Source organism: Phalaenopsis equestris, unplaced genomic scaffold (assembly GCF_001263595.1).
Source record: "Phalaenopsis equestris unplaced genomic scaffold, ASM126359v1 Scaffold001037, whole genome shotgun sequence".
NCBI lineage: Eukaryota > Viridiplantae > Streptophyta > Magnoliopsida > Asparagales > Orchidaceae > Phalaenopsis > Phalaenopsis equestris.
Genome location: NW_018165476.1, coordinates 45153 through 67843, shown reverse-complemented (window position 1 = coordinate 67843; position 22691 = coordinate 45153). Strand labels below are relative to the sequence as shown.

Here is a 22691-nt window from a genome sequence, read left to right as displayed (position 1 = left end):
TGAATTTTGATATTTAAGTAAGAACTTGAAAAATAGATGAAAGGGGGTGCCGGATTTGTGAATAATAAAATTTCGAGTGATATGTGTGAAATTGCCCCTTAATATTTTGATTTAATAATTTTTTAAGTACATAAAAATGAAAAGATGATCAGGAAGTTTAGAAGCCCTATAAAAATCTAATTTTATCTTTATACATCATCAATCAGAATTATAAGACAGTTCTATGACAACATCAAATGTATTTGGTTTCAAACAATCAGTAAATTTCGAAATTGCATTTCTCTTTTCCATATTCTCCTCCAGAAAATCTAAACTGCTAGAGCTTATGAAATTTAAAAGGTTGAGGTTAGCATAAAAAATTAGATCCATCTCATTCTCGGTATAATAACCGGAATTCTAATAAGCTTGCTGCCAGACAAATGTTTAAATAAAAACAAGAATTTATTAGAATGGGTAGATGTATAAGAAACCAACATTATTCCTAAATCCATAGATCCCTTTAAATATCCTTTATGCGAAATAAGAATTTAAAACAGAAATGACATGTAATATTTAAATTAGAAATTTCCGGAATTAAATTCAGAACAGTCTAAACTCATACTTCGACAAAAATATACTCGAAAAAAGCGTGCCAATGATATAAACCCAATGACAAAAATTTAATCCGAGTCCAAATGAGCATAAAATCAAACACTTGAAGTGAATTTAAAAATTTCATGATGCTATTTAAAGGACAAAATGATCATTAAATCTCATGCGCTTGTCAATATGTAAGACTCGACAAGAGGCATCCAACGAGTCCAAGATTATTTAATTCTAAAGTTATTAAGATCCTTATATGTTAGAGAAATGATTCATGATTAAAGAAACCAACATAATATTTTGATAGAGGGGATAGGCTAAAATTATAAAATGTCACCCGAAAAAAATTATAAAAGACGGCGCCATTTTTTATAAAAAATGATATGGATATAAAGAGATTATAAATCTGAACTTAAAAGCCCAGTCCAACAATCAATGAACCATCATTACTCAACTACCACTGTCAAATTCTCATTACTCAACTGTCTTCGCCTGACCTACATAGCACTTCTATTGTCACACTAGCACCATGACACATCCACCATGTATGACCGCCATCACTCGACAACCATAGTTCATTTAATGTTGCACAACTATGTTAGTTTAAGAGCAATCATACGAACCACAACGTCCAATGCTAACCAATCGCGATGCCCAACTAACATCGCTCAACTACAATAATCACCCTTCAATAAACCTTGGTATTCTCCACTGCATTCACATAAGGTCAAGTTTATATTCCATACTATATAAACTAGTCTTCTCCATTTGAATGGACGAACGAGCCTCTAAAATCTCAATTACAAAGTAGACTATTCCAATTAGGCTAGACCTTGTGATTTTTTTCTCTTTCAAAATTTTCATATAAAAACTCTAATATCTCTTCCGAATAGTTTATTTCATATGTGGGATCTTCATACAAAGCTAAAACGTAAAACTCATTCTACTATCATGCATATTTTAAATCGACACCGTCGATGGGAACAAATCATGGAGTAGAAGAACAAATGCATAAGTCAATCATAGAGTAGACGAACAAATTATTATCAATAAGGCTACCAACTCTCATCCCAAGCAGTGTAAGAACAATCAAGAAAATGCATCCCAAGTATCCCAACAAAGAAAATAAGAACTTCAGAGAACATAGGATCTACCATAAACAATGTAAATATAGACAGCAGAAGTATATGCCACTAAATATGACTGATCCCAATGTTGCAATGGTCATTTAAATACTGAGTACTAGGTGGCCTAATCCAGTAAAACCACATACTTGAAATTAGGAGCAAATTAAACATACTTTTTTGCGTAAAATTTAAATGATAAAAATCATTAAATTTAAGACCTTGATTACTTTTTAAATATTAATGTTTTTAAAAATATTTAAACATTATTACTATTTATAATCGGAAAAATATATTTTAATATATTTTTTATTTATTTAATTTCAATAATAAATAAATAGCCCAAACTGAACTTCTAAACTATTTACAATGAATTGCATTTGTTTTATCGTTGTTTTGAAAGCATAAAATCAAATATATTTTTTATTTCAAAGATTAGCCTAAATAAATGTTAAAAAATAAAAAAGATGACCAAATGGCCCCTTAATATCGCAAAGGGACTATGCATAACGACAAGTAAAACAATCATAATAAATAATTACTTACCAGCCTTCTCCTCTTCGCGCTTCTTGGCAGCTTCTTCACGTTGCTGTCGAATCATGGCCAGTCGATCTGAAAAAAGTGAACTGAAGTTAAATGATGGATTAAAAAATAGGGACATTTACATGCATACCACCCAAGTCCTATAATTAACCTATCTAACACCAAAATTTAACTTTTTACATTTCTTTTTTCTCCATTGTGTCCTATTAAATGTCATAATATTTTTACATTTACATCAACCAAATATTTCATCTCATTATTATAAGTCTTCAAAAGTGAAATACGCCTTTTTCAATCATAAGTAAGATGTCATATATGTAAAAGTTGAAGTTTAGGCTAAGATTTGTAAATATATAGGAATTTAGTGGTATGTGTGTACGCTTAAAAATGACCTGCATGAATTTCGAGACAATCTAAATGTCCAAATAAAAACAACATAAAGACTCGTAACTCTCCTACTAAAGTGAGATATTAATAAAAAGACCATAAAAACATGTAACTTCCTATTAAAGTGAGACATTAATAAAAAGACCATAATAACATGTAACTCTCCCATTAAAGTAGGGGCAAACATGTAATTTTAGATTTGTTCCCTCTTTCTCATATAAATAGGGAATCCATAGCATATAAAAATGGGGCTCTTCTCCCTCGACTTTTCTCATGTAAGGAGAACATCTCCCCTTCTCAATGTAATCGTTATTTTTGATATATAAAGGGGCCAAAGAGCCCAGGAACTTCTCAGTTCGCTCTTACGGGACAAGTTTATGCGTGTTATTTTATTTATTTTCCCTTCTTTGTCTCTTTATTTTTCTCCCTTAAGGTCCCTACCGCTTCGATCCTTGGATATGCCTCGCAAGACAGATTTGAATTCAACATCTTAAAAGATGTGGTGAGTGTGGTACCAACAAGAAGGAAAACAACAACAACGAGGAAAAATATCTCAGAGACACTCGTAACAGAAAGCACGTTAAAGAGTTCATGCAACAACAGATCCGGAGTTAGAAACGTCGTTTCTGTCGTCTTCCTAGAGGTTTGGCTAGGAGGAGAGTACCGCAAAACGGATGTTGACTCCCAACGGTCGAAACAAGCTAGTCAACCGCCATTTGGTTAATTCCAAGCAGCTGACACGTCATCTAGCAAAAAAAAGTTGAGTGTTACTTCACAACTTATCTTGTGTTATGACACAAATTTCTCTAGCATTGTTCCAAGTTCAACTGACACTCAGGGAACTTGATTTCGAGTGAGCGAACAAAACTTTAACAAAAAGATCCCTTTGAGGCGAGCAAACAAAAGATTCCTCTCCAGGGAGACAACAAAAGAATCCGTTCTGAAGCGAGCAAATAAAAAACTCTCCTCCGATGCTAGTTAAAAAAAAAAATATCTGGGGCTAGCAAACAAAAGACTCCCCTCCGGGGCAAAAAACCAAAAAGCTCTCCTTCGGGGTGAGTAAGAGAAAAAAAAATTCACTCCGAAGCGAGCAAACAAAAGACTCTTCCTAGGGCGAGCAAATGAAAAACCACGGGATGAGCGAGCAACAAACAGTCTGGCCTAGAAAATAAAATTGGTGAAGACTAAGACTTGAGTTGGTGATATCACGACTGACAATTTCCTTGGTGATATCACGACTGACAATTTCCCTACCAATCAATATAGACAACCAAATCAACGTAAGCGAATACCAAAACACAACACAAACCAAAGAATTGATTAAGAGAAAAATGCTTAAAAGCCAACGGGGCAGCGCAAAAGAGACCAGAACATAGCACAGGAAGCGCCCAAACAGGGAGCATCATCAGTGATTCATGTAATCATGTTTTTTCCTCTAAAAAATTTCTTGTTTTATCGCAGCTATCGATATCAAGGAGCAACAAAATTGGAAAACTTAATATGTACACCTAAAAATGATTTGCACAAATCTCGAGACAATCTAACAGTCCAGATAAAAAGATAGATGACAAAAAATATGCCAAAAATCAGTTATGACTAGAAAATCATCATAAAGATTTATAACAACCATGTTAAAACAAGACATTAATAAAAAGAACATAATAACATGTAACTTTCCTATTAAAGTAAGGGCAATAATATAATTTTAGACTTGGTCACTCTTTCTACTATAAATAAGGAGCCCATAACATGTAGAAAGAGGACTCTTCTCTCTTAGTTTTTCTCATGCAGGGAGAAGTCTCTCTCATTCTCAATGTAATCACTATTTTTGATATATAAAAATGAACAAAGAGCCCGAGAACATCCCAATACGACCCTACAAAATAAGTTTATACGTGTTATTTTATTCATTTTCCCCTCTCTACCTCTTTCTTTTCCTCCCTCAAAGTCCTTACCGCTTCGATCATTGGGCATGACTCACAGGATAAATTTGGATTCAATAATATGAAAATCTTTCTAAAAAGTAATAAATTGGGCGGAATCTCTTTATTCTTTTTAATCTCGTAGATGTCATAGCAAAAAAGCCTGCATTTTAAAGGGTAGGACAACCCACAAAATCTGATTTAAAAAACAATAGGAGCATTTACATACATAGCACACAATTCTTACGTATTTACATATCTCATACCTAAACTTTCCTATTTACACACATAGCACTCAGTTTTAATATCACATAAAAAAATAACACTATTATCATTTTTTAAAAGTGAAATATATTTTTTCAAGAATAGATTTAAAGCACTAAAGTGTTATGTATGTAAATATGAAAGTTTAGATGTGAGATATGTAAATACATAAAAATTGTATACTACATATGAAAATTTCCCTTAAACACTAACAATTGTAGCACCAAATTTGGTCATATATAAATGACCAAATTTATTTCTATTTCGAATAATACTGTATGGTTAAGTCCCTCCTAACTGTAATATGATTTCTAACTTTTCTTATGACTTAATAAGGATTATCCCAGGTTGTCAACTATCACGTAAGGGAACTCATACGAAAAATATAGAAAGAATACTATATTGATGTCACATGAGCATAAGGCTCATTGCCTCTAAAGGACTCAAAAGTTATGTACTGTTATTTATGTTACCGCTATTTTATAATTGTTAGGATTTTCCTTCTTGCACTTAAGATTACTTCGAACAAGATCCAACGGTGTAGTATACTAGAACTTTTGCTATTATGACGACACCTATCATCATGGGATTGATACATGAACTCTTTATCTGTATATTACTTGATCGACATGTATATTTGAATAATTTACCGATTACTTCGCAGCAATTTCGAGCATCATATATCTTTCTAGAAATACTAATGTTATGGATTATTTAAATGTAAAAAGTGAATGAAAAAATGTATAAATGATATGTGTTATATAGATTATTTGTACATACATATTTGGCTATGATAGAGTTCGCCTCTTTGCGGTATTGATGCGGAAACATTAATGCACTCATGCATATAATTGAAAAATCATATTCATATTAATGTACCTTAATTGACACAATTTTAGACCGCGCTCCTATGAAAGATAGTACATATATAAAATGACATAGACATGTTATTAATATAATAAAATATATTGAATGTTATGAAATATCATGACCGATCATATTCATATATTATCAAAATGTTTTTATACATATTTATTAAAAGTTTAATTGTTATAAATATTGTTTCATTTTTTTTACGTTATAGTCGTTTAAGTATAGATATACTTGCTGACATTTTTAGCTCACTATTGCTTTAAATTAACATTATATATTTAATCATTTTATTAAAAGATAAACAATAATAAAAAAATGTGTATATAAGATGTGAACGATCTGAGCTAAGATAAACAAATAAATTATATTATTTTAATTGATTTCTTTAGTGGTTCTTAATTTCATTTGATATGGATTATAAACTAAATAATAATTTTACTATCCGCGCGTCTGTACCCACCTTGATTAATTTTAATCATTGAGTTCGGTCGTGGCATTATATAAATTTACATTATGACAATATAATTATATTATGTTACAAAATCCAACTATTCAATCTCATCCAATTGACGAGCAAAGGAATAAAGAATATTCAATTGTTTCCCTTCAATTGGGAACATAATTATAGAAATAGATGTGCAAAAATAAAATAAAGAGGCCTTTACATACATAGCACACAATTCTTATGTATTTACACGTCTCACACATTGTAATAATTGAAATTAAAATAAATAAATAAATAAACAAAACAAAATATCAAATGACACAGATAACTGTCTCTAAGGTTATCTTAAGAGTCGTAAGTCCCATTTTCAAATATTAATCGAAGCAAAGAAAAAAACTAGAGAGGAGAGAGCATAAGTGCTCGTGTATGGAAGATAATTTAAGGGTTTCGTGAGAAGAGGAAGGAGGACGAACGAGGAGAAAAAGAAAAGATAGGAAATGGAGCCAGCGAAGCTCGCACACATAATTTATGGCAAGTGCTCGTGAAGTGAAGAAGATGCCACCAAGGAGTTCATATACAAGAAGGAAGTGGAAGGAGACGAGAAACCACCACGTGTGAGAGAACCTACTAAGAGGGATTCTTCTGTGGGTGCTTGCATGAGAAGTCAACATCACCGCTTGTTGTGGTTTAGCATGAGATTGAGAAATCTAGCATCGTGCATGAAGGAGAAGACACGTCGACGTGACATGCAGGACGGGCACGACTGCACCGCTTGCGGGAAGAAGAAGCGAGCGGCTCGTGCATCTTGTAGGAATAAGTGGAAGCCTCACATTTTGTCAAACTAGGAGCGCCTCCGCACAGGAGGCATCTCAATAGAAGAAGCATAGAGACACTAAGTGCGAGTTCAAACAAAGGAGAGGAAGCTTGATGCTTATAGGTAAGTGTTACATTGTGTTTTTAAGGATAATCTTTTTATATATTAATTGATTTGAAATTAAGTACTTAGGATTATGTTAATAAAAATAAGATATCATATAAAGCTTTTTGGATTGAAGTGAGGAATTGATGCCAGGGAAGGAGGTAAAGTTTAATTTTTTATTTATATAAGTTATTTTGATTAATAGTTATTAAATTGACATTAACATTATGAATGCAAAATCTTAGATTGAGAAACTTATGATGCAAAGGGATTGTATTTTAGATTGTGGAGTTCAAATAAGAGAAAGAAGTGGTCAGAGTTATGTTTACGGTTTTATCAAAAGTTACAAGTAAATGCTTAAATTAATGTATACTTTGAAAATACTTTAGATCTTAATTAAATGAAAATAATTTGTAGAGAATCACCAAGATGATTAAGTGAAAAAATAAGCACACAAAGAGGCTTCCTATAGGCCAATGTGAGTAATTATATTTCTAAATTTTAGTAATTTTTATTATTCAAATTGTATAATAAATTTCATTCTTGCTCTAGTTCAATTAGATTTAAATTACCATAGATTATTCATATTGTTAGATAAGAAATGTATACAAGATAAATAGTTGCACATTAGAGAAAGAATGCATGTTACCACTGTTGCATAAATAGTTGTATATTAATTTTCCAAGAAAAACATCGAATTATCACATGATATTTAGAAGTACGCATGTAAAAAATCTAACATCAAAGAAATGCATAATAATTTATCCATAAATTTATTATATTATTGTATTTCATTTTCATTCTAAGAAAAGTGCATTCATTCATTATTAAATGAAAGCAAATGTATGTTATAAAGAATAAAATAGTGTATATATGAATATCTGTATATGTATGTCAAGAAGAGTTCACCCCCTTATGATATAGACAGGAGACGTCAGTGGAACCGCAGATATAGATGTTATCCTACCACCCCGGACAATTGTGGTGTTTTGATCACTAACCACTGTGCGGACATGAGAATATCAACTAGAGGCGAGTAGGCATATTTTCAACTCAGACAATTATGCAAATTAGATCACAAATCGTTGTACCGATAGAATAATATCGGCTAAGGATGTATTAGATTATGTTTTGACGGTGCTCCTAAGACATGTGAATTTTAAAAGTATAAAATAAAAGTGAAGTTAAAGTTAATCATATAGAAGGTTACATTATTTCTATTAAATAAATGACATGAATACATACATTAGATTATTATAAGTTTTTTTATAGAAATATGAAAGACTATTATGCATATTATTTTATTTTCACTAAATTGCTATAGTTTAAAAATCTGATTGCTTCTACATTATCTTTAGATAACTCATTATATTGTTTTAACATGTTTCAGGATTTAAGTTTTTTAATAAGATGAATAAAAGAGGAGATAACGTGTACACGAGACAAAAACAGCAACTGAAAAGATATAACTTCTATTTATTAATTAAATTATTTTTTTTAGTGATTTTTTTATGAATACTTGAATATTAAACTATTAGTGATATAAATAGAATAACATAAAATTTATATCCACCATCCGATCGTCTGTTCCATTCTTGATTAATTCTCGTGACAACAGTGATTTGAGAGCAAAAGTTTAAATTAACTAATATGAATTTTAATGAAAGAGCCAATAGAATGATTGAATTAAGTTATAAATAATATACATTAAAATTTCAACAGAGTTTAATTAAATTATTTTATTGTTATTTCAGAATTATTGATGATTAGAAGAAAAAGGTCAAGAATGATAATGTTGAATTTGATAAACCCTGATATGTCACAATCAGTGTTGATGCATTTCTGATATGATGAATGTTGTGACTCAGTTGATTAAGAATTCTTAATCTCAAGTTAGTAGCAATGGAGGGGCACCGATTGACAAGTGTTTGAACCACTTTTAAGATATGAGAACACACATCTTTTTTGGAGAAAGTCCAATGGATGCTAATAATCGGCTATTGAGAGTGGAGAACATTATAAATGAATTGTCACATCCACCAAAGAGGAGAGTTACACTTGTCACATTTGCTTTTGATGGGGAAGCTGAGAGATAATGGCAAGGTCAATTACGGGAGAAATTTGGCAATCTACCTAGCCCCTTGGTACAATAGGACGAGTATGTGAGAATCTTCAAGGATTGGTTTTTATCACAGTCAGTTAGTAGAAAGATGGAGGAAAAATTTATTAGGTTGGTGCAGAGAGATCGATCGGTTATGCAGTAAGAAAAGGAGTTTACTATGTTATTGAGATATGTACCACAACTCGTTCCAAACACACAAGAGAAATGCCTCAGATGGATTGAATGATTTAATCAAGAAAAAACTAGTGTCGATTGGGATGAAGACTATTTAGTGCTAGTGGAGAGGGCTAGGCGGGTGGAGATTGACTTTTAACAGACTCAGGTTCGTAAGAATATACACAAGAGGAAGAGTTTGAAAGAATTGTCACCAATAGTTTTTTCTCGAGAGTCAAATAAAAAGAAGATAAAGTACTACACTGGTAGAGTTATTAGCGAGGTTGGCAACAATAATATAGAGCCCTACACTAAGTTTAAGAAATACATCGTAGTGAACTTCTATTTTGTTTGAAGGTGTGTTATTTATGCAGACAGCTTGGACATCAGATGAAAAAGTACCCTAATTTTGCTCGGAGATCCACATCAAATGCTAACTCGGGAAGAGATTCAAATTAGAGGAATTTTAAAAAAGGATCTAATTTTAGTATTGGTCAGCAGAGGATGACAGAAGCTGGTACTGTGACTCATAAGAAGCAACATAAGTAGAACACTCAAACGAGAGACTATTTCTTAGCTCATTAAAAACCTGAAGAACACACTGTTGTTGATGTTCATACATCAAGTTTGATGGATGAATTCATTATTTAGGCGCTATGTTATCTTCTGTCATTTGAATTTCATGTTAGTTGTCTGGTGTTGAGCATCTTTATATATCTTGATTTCAGAAGTTTGGTGTTATTTTAGTTATGTTATTATGTTTCAAAAGTATGGGAATTGTTCAATTGAATTATCTTATCATAGATATTGGATTTATCAAATTTGCTTTCATTATCACTCCACAAGAATTAGACTTTTTTGAAGATTTTTGAATAGATCATGCTTAATCTGCATAATATTTAGCTGGTGTGAAGTTAATAAATTTTGAGGACAATTTTATGAGAGGAGATTGTAATAACTGAAATTAAAAAATATAAATAAATAAAATAAAATGTGGAAAACCATCCCTAAGGTTATCTTAAGAGCCGTATGTCCTATTTTTGAACATTATTCGAAGTGAAAAAATCAACCAGAGAGGCGAGAATGAGAGTGCTCTGAGTGTGGAAGAAAATTTTAAGGTTTTGTGAGATGAGGAAGGAAAGGGAACGCGATTTAGGGCAGCGTTCGTGAGGGAAAGAACATGTCGTCGAGGAGGTTCCTGTGTGTGAAAGAAGTGGATGGAGACGAGAAATCATACCGTGCGGGAAAACCTACCAAGAGGGATTCCTATGTGGGTGCTTACATGAGAAGTCAACATCACCGCTTACTGTGGGTTCACCTAAGATTGAAAAAGCTGGCGTCATGTGTGAAGGACAAGACACGTCGATGACGCGGCATGTGGAAAGGGCAGGGCAGCGCCACTTGTAGGAATAAGAGGAAGCCTCACACGTCATGCGATAGCATCTCAAGCGAAGTTGAAGCCTAGCAACACTACGTGCAAGTTCATACAAAGGAGGAGGACGGGACTTGGCTAAACCGATGCTCATAGGTAAGTGTATAAAAAGTGTTTTTGGGGATTTATTTTATATATTAAATTGATATGAAATTAAATAGTAACTTGGGATTATGTTAATAAAACTAGAAATCAGATAAGGAAGGCTTTTGGACTGAAGTGAGGAATTGATTGTAGTGAAGGAGATAAAATTTAAATTTTTATTTATATAAGTTATTTCAATTAAAAAGTTACAAAATTAATATTAACATTATGAATTAACAATCTTAGATTGACAAACTTTTGATGCAAAAATAATAATTTGGATTGTGGAGTTTTCAAATAGGGGAAAGTGATTAGATGTATGTTATGATTTTATCAATAGTTGTAAGTAAATGCTTAAATTAATGTATACTTTAAAAATATTTTAGATCTTAATTGAATGACAATATTAACTTTTAGAGAATCACCATGGTGATTAAGTGAAGGAATAAGCACATAAAGGGTCTCGTAAAGTTCAATGAGAGCAATCATATTTCCAAATTTCAATAATTCTCATTATTTAAACTTTATGCTTAATTTCATTCATGCTCTAGTTCAGCTAGATTTAGATTACAAAGAGGTGCATGTTATAGTAAACAATCATGTTACCACTGTTGCATAAATAGTTGTATATTAGTTTTCCTAGAAAAATATCAGATTATTGCCAGACATTTAGAAGTATGCATGTAAAGAACCTTACATAAAACAAATGCATAATAATTTCTCTATAATTTTATTATAATATTGTATTTTATTTTGATTCTAATAAAAGTGTATTTATCACATATAAGGAGGAATGTATGTTATGAGGAAAAAAATAGTGCACATTTTTATGCATAAGTTTAGCACAAAAGTACTATGTATGCAAATATAAAAGCTTAGACGTGAGATATGAACATAGGTATGTTAAGTATCCCTAAAATAAAATAAAAGGCAAATGAGCGTTAAAGCTTACCGAGATCTTTTCTAGCTTGCTCAGTTTTTCCTTGTTCCTGGAGCCTCATGTATCGCTCGTGAGCTTTTTGCTTCTCTATCTCCTCCCTAAAATAAACAACAATGCTATTAACAATGGCAAACAAGAAAAAATTTAAAGAAAGCTAAGAGACGGATTAGATATGTAGATACAACAATCAGATAACTAAAATGATTGGTTTAGCACCAACTGATAAACCAAGAATATAATCATAAATTTTGTTACATTTTCTGAAATGGGCAAATACTATTAACACCTTAAATTTCCCATGACAACAATAACATATATAGGAGGTGGTGCTATAGTGTGTTCGATATCATAGCCTTTCAAGAAAAGAGTCAGCACAATATTAAGGGGTTGTTTGGTTTGCATAGATGGAATGCAATATAGAAGTAATGCATTATATTTGACATGCTTACGAGTTATTTGGTGCATGGCATCCAGTGGAGAACAACACTTTAAACAAAGCAGTATATTTGGAATTCGGCCAAATCCAACAAATTCAAAATATATTGAAATTAAACTAGAGAATGAATCCCAAATGCATTGTAACTTTACACTGCATTTATTTTTCTTCCAACCAAATATTTGGATTTCCAAAACTAATGCAAAATGAATGCAATGCACTCATTTCATTGCCCACAAAATAGCCCTTAAATAAAATATCCCCATCAAAGCCCCTACCAGGATTTGCGTCGACTTAAATGAGTGAGAGAGACATCATGCTGCTACATTTTTTACAGGATTATACTAGCACACATTAATGGGGGTTGCAGCCGAGCGCTCACTAAACTTGACTTTCCTCTGAATTACAAATTGATAAATTCTTCGGCTATCATTTTTAATGTAACAGGATTCACAACTAATGATGTACAACTGTAATTCCATATTAGAAAACGAACTATTCAAAACAAAAAAAAAGAAGCTCTTAGCCTTTTAGTATAGTTTTTTTTACTGTGTCGTGTTGTTTGATATAAAATAGAACCATTATTACTTCAAAAAAAAAATCGAACTAATCTACAAGTGTATTTTCCATGATTATTGAAGTCATGAAAGAGGTGCCTGAGAAATATATATTAAAAAGTTTTCCGCTAAACGTTTCCTGCACAAGAAAAACTTATAGAAAAATTGACATACACACCACACAATTCTTATTTATTTATACATCTAACAACCAAAGTTTGATATTTACACTTAATAACACCTGGGTGTCATAAACCTATGCATTTTATACTTTTAAAATATAGTAATTGTACTGTTTTTTATGTGATGTTAAAGATTTGAGTGGTATGCATATAAGATATATTCGGGTGTTAGACATGTAAATACATAAGAATTGCGTTGTATGTATGTAAATGTCCCAAACTTATAATATTTCAAAATTTGAAAACAGAGCAACAACAAAATATCAACAGAACAGGCCAAAAAATTTGCTAAATTCAGCTGCTATTCATACCAGCTTGCAGCTAACTATCAATTTAATTCAAAAGACTGTTCTAATCTAAGCAAACCAACCTAAATCAGTTACAATAATCCAACATTGATTTGTTATTTCCAGTACTTCTCTAATGTGATTAAAATGAATTTGTTACTTTCAGTTTAATTTTATTAACCATTGAAAGATTACAGCTGCTTTAATGTTACCAGCAAACTTTCTGAATGACCCAGACTGAAATAGTTGGAAGATTTACATACACACCACGCAATTTTATGTATTTACATATCTAAAAATCTAAAATTAAAGTTTTATATATATGCCACCTTATCTATGCATGAAAAGGTCTATTTCACATTTTAAAAATTAAAATAGTGGTATTTTTATTGTGATATGAAGGATTTGGTAGGTATAAATGTAAAAAAGTAAAGTTTAGGTCTTAGATATGTAAATACATAGGAATTGGGTGATATCTATTTAAATGCCCCAATAGTTTGTCCATAAGAGATGAAGATTGCCTGCTCTTTACAATGACATAGCAAAAGAACCGAAACAAGGACCAGTATGACATTCACAGGGAAAATGTCACTAGTACGACATTCTCAAGGAAAATATCTCTGAAGTTTTAAGGAAAAAATTGACATGGAAAGATTGATTGGAAACGAGCTGATTAAATGAGAAGAAGAGAAAAAGCACTCACAAACCTTTCACGCCTTGAGAGCTCCGATGTCTTCTCAAACTAAAAAATAAAACACGATACCTTCAAGTTAAATAAAGTTCACATTATAACAAAACATAAACAATATAAATTTAATCTGGGCAGAAATAGACAAATTAATCATCTTCATCATAATCAATATCAAAAGCCGATCTGTAAGTTCATATTCGTCCAAAGAACCAAGCAGGTGAATGATTTGTGCAAGCCATGATTGGTTTTATTATTTGTTAGTTATTTTATTTTATTATTGGGGCTTTTACATGCATAGCACTCAAAACTTTCATATTTACCTATCTCGCACCTAAACTTTTATAATTATAAACATTATATGAAAAGTAGCACTCATTATCACATTTTAACAGCCAAATCCATCTTTTCATCCATAGGTAAAGTGATATGTGTGTAAAAATGAAAGTTTAGATATGCGATAGGTAAATCCATAAGAATTGGGTGTAATGTATGTAATTTACCTTTTATTATTTTTATTTGTCAAGTGTCAAAAATAAGATAATGAAAATGAGATGTTCACTACTAGTTCGATTTTCCACGGGTTCAATTCAATCATTATGTTGATTTAAATTTTAATCTACCTTCTTTGATTAGTGGAATATAAGAATTACACTACATGAAGCTTTATCTATAGCTTTAGATATTAAAAAAGAATATACCATCATATGTTAGAACTTACACCTGGCTAATAACTAAGAAAAAATCAACAACTTCTCATCTAAAGTCTATTAATAGCACATTAGCACAAGAATTTATGGATTGAATATGATCTTATTGGAAAAACTATAATTCGAAAATATTCTTTTGAGAAAGTACTAGATCTAGAAAATTATTTGCAATTACAATTTAACTTTTTATCAATGTTTGCTAAATCAAAAACTATATATGCAACAACAACAACAACAACAAAAACAACAAGCCTTTATCCCACTAAGTTTCGTCGGATACATAAATCCTTTTTCTCCATTGTGTCTTATTGAGTGTCATATTTTCATTTAATTCTAATAGATTAAAATCATTTTTTATACAATACGCCCAAGTCTTTTTAGGCTACCTCTGTCTTTCTTAACAGAAGTCGAATCCAAAACATCTAGTTTCCTAACCGGATCATCAGATGGTCGACGTTTCATGTAACCAAAATCATCTAAGATGACTCTCTCTAATCTTGTCCTCCACTAGAGCTACATCAACCCTATCATGGAAATATTCATTTCACATTTTATATCTAAGTGTCAAGTCACTCATCCACCTATGCATCATCTTAGCATCACTTAACTTTGTTTAATGCTTCTCTTTTAAAGGCTAACATTCTGCACCATAAAGCATTGCAGGTCTCACCACCATCTTAAAAAATTTTCCTTTGAGTCTAAACTGTACTACTGTACTTTTCTATTAACTGTACTTTTCTATCACACAATAGGCCAGATGCATTCCTTCACTTCAACCAACCAGCTTAAATTCTGCTAACAACATCCCCATTTATATCACCATCACTTTGAACAATAGACCCAAGATATCTAAAATGTTCACGCCATTAATAATTTGATCACCAATAATTACAACTCTGTCACTAAAGCTGATACTACTAAAATTACATTCCATGTATTCAATTTTAGATCTACTCAAACGAAGGCCTTTAGATTTCAATGTAGACCTTCATAATTCAAGTTTTCCCTGAACTCTTCTCTAGTCTTATCCTCCAAAATCTATACATGCATTAGTATAAATTCATAAACCTAAATTTATATTTGGCAAGGTATGAACCTAAGCTTCCCATAGACATTAGTTCTAAATATGAAGCTGAATAAATCTGTTCAAACATATTATTACAGTTAATGAATCAATTGAACAAGCTAATAGTGCAGCTCTTAAATGTTGATATTATGTCTAAAATGAATAATCATTTTGATATTGATTTTATTTTTAATTTTTGGTCATTTAGCATACCACAAAGCCCGTATGTAGAACTAGCAGTCTAAATATTTCAGGGAAGCTTTTAATAATGAATTCCTTAAAAGGAACCTAAACTTTAATTATTTGGCTTATCTGAAGTTTATCAAGGAAATCTGTGGAAGTAGAGAATGTTCGGAAAGCATTAACTCTGTTTAACCAACGACGAGCAAGTTGCATTCAGCATAGAGTTACATGCTTTACGTAAGCAGAAAGATCAAAAACAAAGTATAGGAATATTTACATACATTCCACTCCACTCAGTTCTTATGTATTTACATATCTAACACCTAAACTTCAATTTTTAAGTAGATACCACCTTACCTATGCATGAAAATGTGTATTTCACTTTTTAAAAGTTAAAATGTTAGTAATTTTGATATCATATGAAAGATTTGGGTGGTATAAATGTCAAAAACAAAGTTTAGGTGTTAGATATGTAAATACATAAGAATTGGGGTGACATGTATGTAAATGCCCCCAAAGAATAATACACGACTTACACTGACATCTTTAGCTTTCACATTCTTGGATTTTACCAAGTTTGGGTTCTGGATTTCAATGAGACCTTCAGTACCTTTGCGTTTCTGCAAAAATAAGTAAAAAATGGTGTAACCTCATAACGCATATAAAAAATTTGATGAATCGGATCATTCTAACTTCACTATCTTCATCAGAATCCTCTTCAGATTCCTGTTCAGATTCCTCTTCTTCTCGTTTCTCTTGCTCTTCTTGCTCCTGTTATAGCATAATGCTTGTGATAAAGACAAGAAGGAAAATAACAGAGAAGTTTACATACGTAGCACACAATTCATATGTTTTTACATACCTCGCACCTAAACTTTTATATTAATACACATAACACTTCAGTGCTTCAAAACTATGCGTGAAAAGGTGTATTTGACTTTTAAAAATAATAATAGAGCTATTTTTTATGTGATATTAAAGATTTGAGTGGTATGTGTGTAAATATGAAATATGAAAGGTAAATATGAAAGTTTAGGTGTGAGATATGTAAATACATAAGAATTGTGCGCCATGCATGTAAACTTAATATTGCCTTTCATAAATAATTAAGTCACTCTCTTCATGTTTCGTATATAAAAAAATTGTGGGAGTCATGTTACTTCTTATATAAGTTTTTTTTTTTTTCATTCATGAACATGAACTATTCATCTGTGATCATTGAAATGATAGTTTCTAATGTTCGTTTGGTATCCCGTTCAATTGAAGTTTCATTTCATTTCCGTAAGCTCAACAAGTTTCTCGTTAAGAAGAGCCAAGTCTAATTTATTTAGGTAATAAACAACTTGATAGTTTTATATGTGAATAGTCTTAATATGGCACATTTAATTACCTGACAAGTTGCGTTGATTTATAAGGTTGATAAGGATAATCAGGTTAGCTAACGAGCAACTTAATAGTAGGGGTCCTGATTTGTCTTCAAAAGGCTCATTTATGTTACAAAACAATCTGCTTGATAATCTCATTGTGACCTGAACTAAAGCAAAGCTCAAATTGAGCTCCAATAGTTATGATCTTAAAAAAACTGAGCTTGAAAACAATCATAAAAGCTCGAACAGGCTCTTGCTCAGTTCGATTCAACTTGTCTACAACCTTACACCATCCTCTATTTCTCACACGCTTGTTATACAACAGCCTAAACTTTATGCTGAATCAATAGACTGGGGTGTAGAGGAAAAGAAATGAATAAATTTAGAGACCCAATGTTAAGAATTCAATATTTGCTCCCCCTCCCTCCCTCTCTCTTTAGAGAGGGGGTGGATCAATAACTTAGTGAGGGGGAGAGATACAATTTTAACAATATTTTCCAAAAATTGTCCACTAATGTATTTAAATCATAGCTATGAAACCCTCAACTAGTTCAACTTTATGCACTTGTACTCAATATATGGAAGGAAATACATAACTGTGAATGTTAATCCATAAATTAATCCATTTCTAACCCACCCAATCCCCCCTCCCACCCCCTTTTCTTTCTAAAGTATGAGATAATTAAAGAGCAAGTTACAGTTATTCCTACAATAAATGTAGTAAACTTAGGCAACTAGAAACTAAACTGAGTCAATTCTTAATTCCTTCTATCATTTTCCCATCGGCCATCATCTCCCCATCTTTTAGCAATAAGCCATTCACCCTTCTTTCTCTCCCCCTCTTCTACAAGAAAACTGGAATGTTGAGAACCGGCTTAAGAGAAAATCTAACTCTACTATCACAACAGCTAATTTATCCAGCCACCCAATGATCAGTGAGGCAAATTACCCAAAGCCTATCTTAGTGAGCGGACATGTTGAACAAAGGTAGAGAAACATTAACAGAAAAAAAAGGAATATAAATTGAGCTGGAAGGATAATTATTAGCTCACTATATTTGAAAATTCTATTTATGATAGGGGCATAAATGTAATAGTTTCTGTGTTTCTGCTTCAGAACTTGGAGCTATCAACGCTGTAAACCTAAATAAGACCAAAACTTCATAGGCATATAAGTATTTTACACATATTTTGTTACAATTACATTTGATATAGAAAAAGTTCACTTGCAATGATAAAGAGGTAATAAAAATGTCTTGCATATACAAACAGACATAAAATATTGCAATATAATTTTATACAAAATTATCGTTTCAAGCTTACAGAACATTAACAAAGTGTTACCTTTCTAAAGGTGCGAGGACGAGCTGATGTTCCAGCCGCTGCAATATAAGAAATGTCAATTAGACGCAAGCTTAGAATTTAAGACAACACACCATGAATAAAATAAGATTTTTTCAGAAAGAAAATTTGGAGAATTAAAAAGAAAGAACACCCAAATCCTTCAAGGCGTGACGTCGTGTACCTTTTTAAACTTTTCTGCATGCATATTAAAAAGTAGGAAGATTTACATGCCTACCACTAAATTATTAGATATTTAAATATCTAACACCTAAACTTCAATTTTTACATAAATGCCACCTTACCTATGCATGAAATAATGTATTTCATTTTAAAGGTTACACTAGTGATATTTTTTATGTGATATGAAAGATTTGGGTGGAATAAATGTAAAAAATCAATGTTTAGGTATTAGATATGTAAATACATAAGAATTGAGTGCTATGTGTTAAATGCCTAAAAAGTATTAGTTTCAAATGGCAAAAGAAAAAGCATGAGCAGTTTGATCCAAATGGCAAAAGAAAAAGCATGAGCAAAGATATATTTAATCAGATCAAAGATCCAAATGGCAAAAAAAAAAGCATGAGCAGTTTGATGAATCATCACCCAAAAAAATTTGAGAACCATTGAAATCAGAGTGATAAAAAAAAAAAAACATAAACGTGCCATTTAAAAATTAGCAAAAGGAAATCACATGTTGACTAACAATGATTATAAAGGAGCAAGAACTCATGTAGACGTGGTAAGCAAAACAAAATTTCTAAATTTGATGATTCATATAATAGGATAAGTTCTTGGAAACAAGAAAAGGTAGAAATATAAAATAGATGAGGGGAGCCGCAAAATATATAGACACTTCAATATGAGTTGAATGTATTAAGAATCATAACAAAAATATGTAAGTAAAAAACAAATACATCATGTAAAGATGAACTACTATAATAAATTATTAAGTGAAAGTTCTGTGAGAGAAATCATTTTCGATGAGCACATTGAACTAAATAAAATATGGATCCATATGAGTATCTATTGGAATTTACAGAATTAAAAATGATACAAGTGGAAGTTGATTGGCAAGTAATAAGTTAGGTATCAATACACAAGAGATAAAGAGATGCTTAGAACAGCAATTCTTATAAAGGAACTGAACTAGTAAGTAATACAACAAAATTATTGTAATAGAACATAAATTTAGAGATTTGAATTGATGTCGAAGAATAAATTTTATTTAAGCAAAAATATCTATTATAGACGTTAAGGCATATAGCATAATTATAGGAAGCAACAAATAGATCTATATATAATATTTAATACACCTCAGAAGGAACATGATAGTGCAAGGAGGATAAATGGGAGTGCATCAGGAAAAATATTGTTTTTATTAAAGATATGTATGATGGAGCATTGATTAGTATTGTAAGAAAATATGGAGTGACAAAAATATTTAAAACCATGAAAAGTTTACCTAAGAATCATTTTGTATCAGTTATGGAGGTAACATGGATATATAAAGTGGTCTACTTTAATATATGTTTTTTTTCATATGACATAGTTCTATATTATATAGTTATGATAGATTTAAGTGTATTGGATCCCATACAAAACCGAGAGAGAGAGAGAGAGAGAGAGAGAGAGGATGTTATAGCTTCTAGGTAAGTTTGGATTGTTAAAAAGTAGGAATACCTTGAGAGTACTATACAATGAGAGAAGACTCGTAGAAATAAAAGTAACTTACACAATTATGATTAATTCAATTATATTGAAAAAGGCTGAGTATTGGATAGGTCATTGTTGAACAAAAAAAGTGTTCAAAATGAGAATGTTAAAATGAAGTGTTAGAAAATTAGGATGGATGGCATAACAATATTATTAGAATGGCAATTGAAACAATATATTTTAAGGGTAAATATTATATAAATAAATTTTAGCAATTTCGGCATGTAAAATGATGGCCAAAGATGCACTATTAAGAAGGGTATTAATGTTGAAGGATTAAGAAGAATATTGGTCGACCAAGATAATTTGGATAGAAATTGTGCAAGAAGATTTGTGTAAAATAAGATTAACACTTCATGTACCATTAACAAGGCAGAATGGAGATCGACCATTCATAAAGAAGACCCTAAATAGTTGGGAAAAAGCTAAAGGTTTCTCTTGCATGACCGTTAAGAACAAGCATTTCACATGCGTGCACAGGTGGCGAGGGGGGCATTTAAAGTCATTTTTGTTCAGCAAGAAGTAATAGGACAGCGTGCATGCAAGTAGTTGCCCGCTTTTGGTGGGATGTGCACCATTCAACATGTGATGTCCACACCTCCATCTTGCACTTGTTCAATTCTGTGTCTCCGCTACCATGGGGTAGAGATCTCTTTCCGTTCTCTCATAGTACATTTTGGTTCTAGATTGCTCGCCACGAGCTACCTATGATACAATGCCTAATGCATTGCAACTTGCTCGTACTTGATAGACTCTAACACCTAGGACAGCTCTCATCTTACTGTTATCTTCATCCATAATTATAATTTTTTGCTACTATTGTTTTCATTGTTGTACTTGTTCTCTTGCATTAGTCACATATGTGGGATCTTTTATCATCCCATTTTTTAGATACATTGGTGTTTCTTCTAATCCAATCTCCTCCTCCAACATTACCTACTGGTATGGCTTTGGTTTGTCCTCCAGTGAGGTCGCCACCTCTTCCCGGATGGCACCTAACTTTTCTGTAGCTCCTCTTGTATCCTTTCAAATGGTTTATGCGCCTCCCACAACACATCCACTACACTCAGTTGTTGATGTTGTCAGTGGTTCAAAAGTCATTGGTTTACACCCCTCCATCCAACAATTTTCAACTAATTTTTCAACAAGATTCAATAGCAACAAAATTAAAATAAGACTTCATCCTATTAAAGCAAGCCTGCTATCTTCTTCATCAATGAGGAGATGCACGAGCTGCTAGGCCACTCACCCCCTCAATAGTTGGAAAAGTTTCTATGGGTGGTCATCCTAATATAGAGGTAATTCACAAATTCAAATCAAATTTATAACAGATGGGTGACTCCTCTGTTGGGCTCATCAAACCTCAACGTATCATCATAAAACTTTTTTAGAAGCAAACTACACTATAATTATCCCTCTATTAATCTCATTTCTACGACTTTATCTAAATTATTTCAACAAGTTTATTTTATTCTCCTTCGCTTCTATTTTTAAAACCTTTCAAAGGATAATGTTACAACAACCCATTATTCAAAGCTTTCTATAGCCAAAATTTTGGTGTAATTGGATGTTAAATCCCATTGATAAGGAGGTGCATATTAGGTCTCCACCATCTGATATAGGCAAAGGGTGATCTTTGAAAATATCCTATCATAATGCTCCTCCTGTCATGTATATGAGCATAAATTATTATATTATTTTAAGGCTCGTCTTGGGCTAAATAATTCTAAATACTATGTGTATGACCTCTCGCATTCAACCTCCTACCCAGTTGGAGCCAGGTTCAAACTCTCTTCTGGAGACAGTGGTTGACGTTCCTACCACTACTATGCTCGTTAGTGCTGGTCACTTTAAGCCCATTGGTATTAACCACTTTATCAACTACAAACATTATCATTGAAAACAACCCCCAAATTTTTGAAAAAATTTCGCTTCATCCTAAATGGGAGCATAATAACCATAATATATTGCAACAACTATATGATTCAGATTGCCGGTTCTCCGACGGATAAGAAATATCATATCCTTTATGCCAAAATGGACTACAATTAGAAGAAAACGTACTGATACTCACAAATATATAAGGCTTCAAGCTAAATGAACCAAATGAATAATTTTATGATTATTATAATCCATAAGATGCTTCATTCTTGGTCTTCTTATCTCTTTCTAAGTAGTTGTATTTTTCTTTTTTTTTCTAGCAATTTTTAATAATTGTCCTTATTATACTCATATCATTATATAATTAATATATTTTACTAAAAAGAAAGATGATAATTAACAATATTAGTTAGGTAAATATAATTATATAAGAACCTAAAACACTACGCCAACATTGTAAGCTTAATAATAAGTTCTCATTGGAGGTC

At 31.7% G+C, this 22691-nt stretch overlaps 1 protein-coding gene across 1 annotated transcript in view; it reads right to left on the bottom strand.

Moving 5' to 3' along the window:
• The window catches only part of LOC110032840 (28 kDa heat- and acid-stable phosphoprotein), a 39199-nt gene that overhangs the window by 1569 nt on the left and 14939 nt on the right, over nucleotides 1–22691 (bottom strand). The window contains exons 2-7 of the mRNA XM_020736606.1: nucleotides 18610–18647; nucleotides 16593–16670; nucleotides 16436–16519; nucleotides 13960–13994; nucleotides 11803–11888; nucleotides 2253–2318 (exon numbers count right to left, since the gene is read on the bottom strand). Of these exons, the coding sequence (XP_020592265.1) occupies nucleotides 2253–2318; nucleotides 11803–11888; nucleotides 13960–13994; nucleotides 16436–16519; nucleotides 16593–16670; nucleotides 18610–18647 (387 nt within the window). The remainder of the gene's footprint in view (nucleotides 1–2252; nucleotides 2319–11802; nucleotides 11889–13959; nucleotides 13995–16435; nucleotides 16520–16592; nucleotides 16671–18609; nucleotides 18648–22691) is intronic.